Here is an 8,800-nt window from a genome sequence, read left to right as displayed (position 1 = left end):
CCAAGCTGGATAACGCCAGTTACTGTACCATTCCAATAATGTGCCGTTCTATCAGCTATGTCTTTGCAGGATAAGAATGGATGGGAAACCATTAAACACACTGCACTGCTCTTTATTCAATAACCCCAATACAGTATATGTCCTTTATAAAGGTGATCTCCTCATTTTATGTCGAGTGGGGAGGCAATTCCATGTCTTTCATGGGAAAAGGTGTGACCAAGAATGCTGTCATCTGCTTGCTTCACCTGTCCCATGAGATGATGGTCAAGAACAAGGACAAGGCAAGTGTCAACCATGTTTATACTGCTGTGAGGGAGCTGGGTAGAAAGAAATCTGTGAATAGATGTAAGCACTGAAAGTCAGACACCAGACATCACAGTATTAAAACATTTTGGAATGTAACCGAAACAATGTTTTTCACTTTATTTTGTCTTTATCAGGACTTTATATCCCAATGGTCTTTGGGAAATGAGGCAGCTGCTGAGGAGGCTAGTGGCTCTCAGCTTGGTTTGGCCTGGCTCATCCCACTATGGGTCGACCGCGACCAAGAGGTACAAATACATTCTCATTCTCTTGAATGAATTCATAATATTTTAAACACTTTAACATACATGTATGTAAACTTTATATGACACTCCAGCCTTCAATCTTTAGTTGTTCACTATTCAGTCTTCAGCTGAACTTCATAAACTCTTTCTGTCATGAAATTAAGTTTGTAGATGTTTGACTTTTGGGAGAAAATAAAACCCATTAGAGTTGTGCAAGAACTCGCACACAAAAAAGAAGAACATGCCAGCTATTCATACCAAATCTCAAAAATAAGTCTTCACAGAAGTCAGTCTAAGAGGCGCCCTTGACAAGGCAGATCATCAATTTAAATTAGTCTAGTTATATAAATCCCTAGCCAGGACAAATTTACATTTAATATTGCAATAGGCAAGTGTCCTATAACATTAGCAGCATCCACGTTTTTTTTTTTGTTTTTTTTGTTTTTTGAGAGATTCATTACTTTTAAACTGTGGATGTATATACACCTACAACAACATTTTTCTTTCCGCATCTTGTCAGGTGAGATTTGCCAGTTTGGGTTTAGGTGCAGCTCTGTCCTCGGTGCCCAGCGGGTGCCAGGCTCTGTGTGCCAGCTGTCAGAACATCAGCGGAGGTCTGTGGGGCACGTTGCTCAACATTCTCCTGGATCAGCAGGAGAGCAGCATGGTCCGCAGAGAGGTATCATGTTAGAACTGCAACACTGCTCTACCGTCTGTGTAACCCAGAAAAACGTTTTTCTTATTTCTACACAGGAAATAAATATGTTTTGTCTGAAGAGTCCTAGACCAAAATATAGAGCTGTTTTACATATATATTTACAGATTTGATTGACAAAATCTAACCCAAACTAGTGTACATTGTTAAAACTAAGCGCCTACTATTGTTGCTGTGTACCACAATCTCCACACACATCAAAAATAGTAAGAGAAATACCAATTTCACTTAAATTTCATCTCTGGTCAGAAACAAATGGCTGGACTTTTATGTATTACCTGCCAAATACAGGCAGATGGCACTGTTGCTGATGTAGTCTAACTTGACCCAGAGAGTGCATGTCTCTTTTGTGTGTCCAGGCTGCATTCATCCTGCAAAACCTGCTGGTGATGCCCATGCCTGCCAACGTAGAGGAGGCCAAGGACTCCCACTGGCAGGTCCGTAGCTCTGCCAACCAGTCAAAAAGCTTTTAAAAACCATGGACGGTTTTCTCTGTTCCCCTCTTTCAGTTTCTCTGTGTTTATATTCCCTCTCTGTTGCTCCCTCCCATTCCTAACTCCCCTCCTATTGAGCCCTGCAGGGGTCAGGCCAGAGGTGTTGCTAGAATTGAAGCTCTACTGAGGTGCAGGCCTCCAGCGTTCACATACAAAATAATTAAATTTAAATCTCTGTCAAAACACCAACAGCATCTTAATTTGGGATGCCATTACTTGTAAAGGGAGCTGTATGTCAGAGGTGAAAAAGATAAATATTATTTATTCTTATCTTTTAAAAGCAAGGCTTGTTGTTTACAAAATCTGACTAAGTAGTAATTGCCAGAAAGAAAGTGTAAAGACAGATATACAAAGCTCAAATCAGGCCGTGTTAAACACAACTGGTAGACCTTTTGATTTCCATGCAGAAGCTTTAAAGGAGTTTTTATCGCTGCCGCAACTAAAGTTAGCAAAGTTTAATTTCAGTTTAATAGTGAATGTTCAAAATATGGATCTAGTGAAGGTTCAGACTTAGTTAGGCCAGCTGGATTTTACCTTCAACCCCTCGGTATTTAGTCTTTCTCACCTCGGCTCCTTTTGCCCTGTTCTAATCTAAGTTTTTAATGTGCACATCATCTCCCTGCGTCTTCCTTGCATTATCTCTCCTCTTCCAGCAACCATGTGTCCATGATGAGGTGTCTGGTGTGTCTCTGGTGGGTCTTCCAGCGCTCCAGGCTCTGCTCTACCACTGTCAGTACTTCCAACATGTGTCTGTCTATGCCACCAAATGTTACCGAGGCAGGTACACTTTCCACCCGCAACCTGGTGCTGCCGCGACCAGTGGACCTCGTCCCCATGAGAGCAATTCTCTCGGTAGTTTTTTTTTGTGTGTGTCTCATTATTTATCAATATTTTTTCCCTTCCAGTGTGTTTAATGTGTCATTATGTGCTTGTCTAGATTCTGAGAATTCCCTGTGGTTTTTGAGATGCGACCCACCAGCGCCTACTATGGACTCTAGCAGACCTTCCAGCTCCCTCTCCACATCCAGCACTGAGGTCAGCAACGCCCTTGTACCTTCAGACATGCACTAACATGTTGTTAAAATAAACTGCTGCATTAAGTTAAGTGATTTGGATCCCCGCATCTTCATATTGCCCATTACAGATAAGAGGCTCAGGGCCTAACACCCCCAAGGATCCCTCCCCGTTGAGCATCACAGAAGATACCCCCGCCAGCAGACTGATGGCTCAAGGTACTAGTATGGAGAGTAATACAGAGTGTGTCTGTGTGCACACATGCATTCACAGTAATAGTAACAAATCATGGTTTAATTTGTACCATATAAACCTTCCCATTGTTTTCCTTTAGAAGTGGTGAACCTCACTGTGGTCAGTGATAAACAAAAACCATCCCCCACATTTGTGTATTTATGTCTCTATCTTACATATACAATTTAAAAAGCAGAACATTGCTCTCTGTATTTTACCTCAGTTTGATGTTTTTGATTATGTGGTCACAGTATCTCCAGTCACAGGCAGACAGTGTGTGAACCATTGGGGAGGCGTCTCTATTAGCTGTCTATTGATGTGTCTCACAGGCCAGAGTGACACAGACACCATCGACTCGCTGGGCTCCCAAGACTCCCGCCAGGGCGAGCCCTCGGCCGTGGAACCCGTTGTCATGGTAACTCCCGACCTCATGACGGCCCACTGTGGCCTGCTGACTAACCTGCTGGCCATCCTGCCAGACTTCACCCTCACTGCCATCCGACACAACCAGCTCCTCCAAGCACTGGCCAGGTAAGTGGCCACATGCTCAGACTGCATGAAAACATCCCCCACCCCTCCAATGTTCTAATGATGAATAAAGCGCAGAGTTTTTTGTTGTTATCTCCGTATGAATTTCTTACTTATTATTTTCAGACTGCTACTGAAATGTTCAGTTGATAGTTTGTGATAGTTGCAAAATAGTTGATTAATGGAAAAGTAAGGTTAATGGAAAAGTAAGTTTTATAGTTTATTGTCAGTAGGAGTATCTGCTGGCAGAGAGGTTTTGCAATGTAAATAAAAATCATAAAATCAACACTGAGCTCTGGCAACATGTTTTTGTCTTTTTATTTAATGATTAAAGATTATAATATGTATATATTTTATTCATTAGAGAATTCATGTTAGTTGTAGCTCTTATCCCCTCTAGCTAGTTTCTTAAAAACAAACATCTTCCATCATTTTGATTCCTCCTCAGTCTGGTGGATATTGGGCCCATCGAGACATGTCTGATTGAGTTGAAGACACCCAATGTCCTACCAGGAGAGAGAGGAGACATCAAGATCCAGGTTAGGAACACTGTGATAGACAGTTCTGAAGAGTTGTTCAACTTTCTTGTTTTTTCATTTTCACTTACCACAAAGAAACGTGGGTTGGTACAGTGCATCAGTGCAGCACTGTGTTGTCTGAGGGCACCTCCAGATTTTGGTGTGGGTGGAATACTCAACAAGCTTGTACTCAAAGCATACCGTTGTTTTTGCAGCCTGGTAAATTAGCATTTAAAATGGAACTTGTTTACATCTATTTTTATTTTCTCTAACCTTAGCTGCTCTATAAGTAAGTGTGCCATGGGTTTGCATGCATGTGTGGTTATTGTGTAAAAATGTCTTCCATGTGTGTATGTACGTGTGTGTTTCTAGTTTGTCACCCTACTTCAGTTCCTGTCCAGCTTCTCCAAACTGCTGCTGTCATGTGTCACGGTGAGCCAAGAGCTTATTGGCCAGATGGACTTCCTGAAACAGCTGTTGACTGCTCTGGTGGCAGTGCTCACACTGGATACCAAAGGATTAGGTCAGAACAGAGTTCAATTCAAAATGGAAGTTTTCATTTTTAGTCCTAAAATAGTAGTCCAAAAACTTTTCTAAATGTTTTCCGTAGTCCATATATACTAATGTATGTCACTGTTCTAGATCTGAAAAACCATCAACAATGCTTCATATGTAACTCCTATACAAACATGCAGTATGTTCTACTGTGTGATCTGTGTGGCTTTGTTGCTGCCTTGTGTCATAAAATGTGTGACTCACTCGTTCCCTTTTTCAGATGCAGGTACCCGAGATACGGTTTGTGTGTGCTGGGCAGACGTGTTTATGCTCCTGGCTACTCTGGTGAGAAGGGACAGCTCGGCAGCGTACCCATCTGTTTCTGCTGCGCTGGGGAGACGCTGGCGGATATTTGCAGGTGTGTGTGTGTTGGTGTAGGCTGCAGAATTGGTTTATAATCATCTATTATGGATCATCTCTCACCATTTATAATAATAGATTGTGGTTAAAGAATCAAAATCTTCAATCAATCATTATTTTTTATTTAAACAGCCAAACAAAAGTGCAACATTGTTTATTTCTGATAATCATCATTAGGGTAATTACGCTAATTGCAGTAACTCCCTAAATAATTACGATTAGAATTTTAACTTCTAACTGTGCAGCTTTAATTCTGGCAAAAAAAGAAATTCTATTCTATTCATTGCATCATTCTGTGTGTATTAACTTCCCTAAACAGATGCTGGGATAGAATAACTGCATCCTGTCCTTATATTACCTCTACTCCTCCTACTCATCTTCCTCTGTGATTAATGGCGCAGCAGGGAAATGTGATGAGTCTAGTAAAAGATGAATGCTGAGTCTTTGTGCTTGCATTTATGTGTGTTTATGTCTGTGTGTACTTGTTTATGGTATATGCGTATCTGTATACACATTCAAATGATTAGTGTGTTTTCCACCAGTGCATACTGCCTCGGTCATGGACAAATATCTGTCATGGATTTGCCATTTTGTCTTGCTGTGATTCAGTATTTATTGCTGTGTCATTCATTAATAGACCAACTTACTTGTTTTATTCCCCCCATGTGTCTGCAGGAACATTATCCGTGTGTTTGAATGAGAAGCTTGCGGACCCTCTTCTCCACACAGTGGCTCTGCAGTTTCTCCGTACAATTTTCACAGAGGAGACAAAGAGTGTAGATGTCACAACCTCAAACCCTAAACAGGCTACTGCTTTGTCTGACATTGTGAATGGTCCCTCAGCCAGCCAGCTGTGTGAACTGTTACTGCAGGTACGTGGAGGTGGTGGGGTCTTGTGGTCGTCTGTCTAGACCTTGGTATACAGTGGGGATTAGAATGGACTAAACTTGATTACTTGGTTCATAAACATAAGTGTATGAGCTCTTGGCAAAGTTTCAAGAATTCAAAAAGGTTGATGCTGTTTTTCGAGAGGCAGTGATTATGTGTTACGTGTTATAAATTATAATTGCGTCCTTCTTTGACTGTTGATGCCAGAGTTTTGATAAGAGGTCCCTTCAGGACCCATTGAAGAAGCAGACAGCCAAAGCTCTGATGACACTACTGGCCTGCAGTCCCACAGCTCAAAACTACGCAGCCAAAGGTAAAAACACCAAACCTCAGGCTAGTTAGGCTGCCACCTGTTAAGCACTCTTTGAAAATGTAAGGAATGTGTAATGGTTTCTCCTCATTAAGCTAACTTTTAAGCCTGGTTCTTGACTGCAAAAATTCCAAAACACTGCATCTGTTTTGTAAAACAACTATTACCAAAAAGTCAATCTTTTAAGGAATCAAGTACCTAATTATCACTATCATTAAGAGCTTTCTTTTCAATTATGGTGGATATGGTTGTTATAACTCTTCATTTAATGTGATGTTGTCCAATACTGAACGCTGACTATCTGTTTTTTTTTCCCAGCTGGTCTAATTGACAGCTGTGTGGAGCAAATGAAGCAAACTTACTCCCAGCTCCACCTGGAGTCCGTCCGACCCGGCAAGGCTTCCCACCGCAAAAAGGTGAGCAGAGACAGGCTGGAAATTTCCAGTCTGTGTTTTTGTACTGCTTGTGTCTTTTTCCCCTTGGATAGAATAGCAGTCTAAATTCAAACTGAATGATTTTTCTTGGATAAATATTATAAACATCTATGACAGTTCTCAGCAGTTATTCCCCATGCTGTTATGGAGCGGTAACGATGCACATAACAATGTTTTCACATTTAACATTTGAACATATTGGTCTTTGTTTTACCTTTCTATTTCATCAGGGAGAAGGGTATTTAAAGGAAATAAAGCTGACTGTGGAGATCCTGCGGAGTGCTCTTTACCACAACGATGAATGCAAAGTGAGCCTCTGTTTCTGTCTTTTAATTCCCCACTGCTAATTGGTTTTTAATGGAACCTCAGAGTACCAATGCTGTGCCTGTAAATGAGCTCTGCCTAAATGTCCTCGGCCCTGCTAACATCTCAGCAAGTTTAGCTTCTTAAACCCTGTAATAGCATTACTTATAGAGCATATTAGCTGATTTTCATTTCCTAAGTCCTAAGTGGCCTTTCAGTCACTGGTTGTTTTCTTGAACTAAATAGCCAGTGAGGCTCTATTGCAGTGTTTACCCTGCCATTATCTTGCCCCCCCCATGTGTTTTTCCTGCACACTTAAGAAAATATCTGAGCATTTTATGTTGATTACTACCATCTGTTTGTGCTGTTGTATAAATCAGGCTTTTTAATGTGTGTTGTGTGCCTCTATAATCTTGTACATGCCTGAATGTTGGTCTTTACATAAGTTTTGTGTGTGTGTGTGTGTGTGTGTAATTCTATTTGTGTGTGTAGGTTGTTGCCACAGATGCTCGCCTAACACTGGCACTCTATGCTCTTTGGCCTTGGCTCCTATTGGATGACCCCATCATGGAGGCGGTGCTGGAGCTTCTGTGTGTCTATACGGCCAACTGCACCACAGGTCTGTTTGCATGTGTCTGTCTTGTGTGCTTGTGTAGGCACTGTGCCTGGCCCGTGCCTGCCCGTTGCCTCTGTCTGCGGTCAGCAATCTGACTGAGTCACACACACTTTACACTAAGAGCCCCATTGTCCTCTCCAGTGACCACTGAACAACAGTGTTTCTCACTGCATAAAACCAGCGCCTGCTTGCCTGACAGTCACAATGGTCACAGTGTCAGGATCCAGGGATCAGGCTGCATGGCCATCTCTCTGTTAGTATGGCAACGGGTTTCAGACCAGTGGGAGATGATGTGGTAAAGCACAGAGCATATCTGTGTTGTTTCAGATATTGGCATTCCGTCATGCAAATGTATGGGCTGTATATGTGTAAATCAGAAAGGGTTTTTGAAGAGAGGAAAGGCAAGATTTGTAGGGAGGAAACAGTTGGGAAATGTTGCTTTGATAAACGGCTTGTGGTCCCTTTGACCTGTTTTTTGTGTGTGATGTAGTTGTGCAATGGAAATCAGTTTCATCAATAAAGGAAAGGAAATTTTGTGTGTCTGTGTGTGTGCCTCTGTTTGATTGGCACCAGTTCCTGAGTGGGTGCGTGTGCTCTGATCTCAACTCACTCGCTTTAGACCCCTCATAAACTCAAGCTGTGAAGCACCAGAAATCAGTCGGGCACAGTTTTTTCCCTAAAGGTTAACTGAACAGCAGGTTGTGTTCAGGCTGCACGCAGCCAGGCTTAGTATTACACCATCCACCCTCAGGCTACCATTTCCTCTCCTGAGACTGATGTATTTCTACTGAATGTTTAATCTCAGTCTACCTCCTTCATTCAAGGCTTTGTTTGCACTGCTGGTTCAAGTTAGATTGTTATTTTCACAGATATTTTTGTAGCAGCCCCAAAACTCTCCTCCCACAGACAGACAATAAGTAAAAAAAACACACACACACAAAAAACACATTTCTTTGACACTTCTATGGAATGATCCAAAAACATTGACTTTTGTAGCAGCAGTGGGAACGCCTTTGAATCACAAATTAATGAGGTGGATTCATTATAAAGCAGACCTCCCTCGTCAATTCTGTGATAGACAGGTGTGGAGATAACCTCAGGCGTACATCAGCTAACGCCTGTTGCTGTACGTTACCATTCCAGGATTAGCATAACCAACAAGCTGTCATGTTCTCCAATAAGTAACATCAATCAGTGTCAGACTATGTCTTGTCAATGCTCTCTGTCTTAAGCTTGTTAATTTTTGAATGCAATCTACAGCTGCAGCAATTAGTCATGTCAGT

The 8,800-nt window shown here is 41.8% G+C and overlaps 1 protein-coding gene across 2 annotated transcripts in view; it reads left to right on the top strand.

The window, feature by feature from the left end:
- The window catches only part of rttn (rotatin), a 32,889-nt gene that overhangs the window by 20,128 nt on the left and 3,961 nt on the right, over positions 1-8,800 (top strand). The window contains exons 29-44 of one of the 2 annotated variants that reach the window (XM_032503326.1): positions 153-281; positions 441-551; positions 1,069-1,227; positions 1,623-1,700; positions 2,411-2,534; positions 2,695-2,792; positions 2,902-2,989; positions 3,335-3,536; positions 3,982-4,072; positions 4,424-4,574; positions 4,827-4,964; positions 5,642-5,838; positions 6,062-6,167; positions 6,483-6,580; positions 6,829-6,906; positions 7,394-7,520. In XM_032503326.1, the coding sequence (XP_032359217.1) occupies positions 153-281; positions 441-551; positions 1,069-1,227; positions 1,623-1,700; positions 2,411-2,534; positions 2,695-2,792; positions 2,902-2,989; positions 3,335-3,536; positions 3,982-4,072; positions 4,424-4,574; positions 4,827-4,964; positions 5,642-5,838; positions 6,062-6,167; positions 6,483-6,580; positions 6,829-6,906; positions 7,394-7,520 (1,975 nt within the window). Of the gene's footprint in view, positions 1-152; positions 282-440; positions 552-1,068; positions 1,228-1,622; positions 1,701-2,410; positions 2,610-2,694; positions 2,793-2,901; positions 2,990-3,334; positions 3,537-3,981; positions 4,073-4,423; positions 4,575-4,826; positions 4,965-5,641; positions 5,839-6,061; positions 6,168-6,482; positions 6,581-6,828; positions 6,907-7,393; positions 7,521-8,800 lie in introns of both variants that reach the window. The other variant, XM_032503325.1, reaches the window with a different exon arrangement.

Source organism: Etheostoma spectabile, chromosome 22 (assembly GCF_008692095.1).
Source record: "Etheostoma spectabile isolate EspeVRDwgs_2016 chromosome 22, UIUC_Espe_1.0, whole genome shotgun sequence".
NCBI lineage: Eukaryota > Metazoa > Chordata > Actinopteri > Perciformes > Percidae > Etheostoma > Etheostoma spectabile.
The sequence above is the reverse complement of the archived record's forward strand: the minus strand, read 5'-3'. Positions and strand labels throughout refer to the sequence as shown.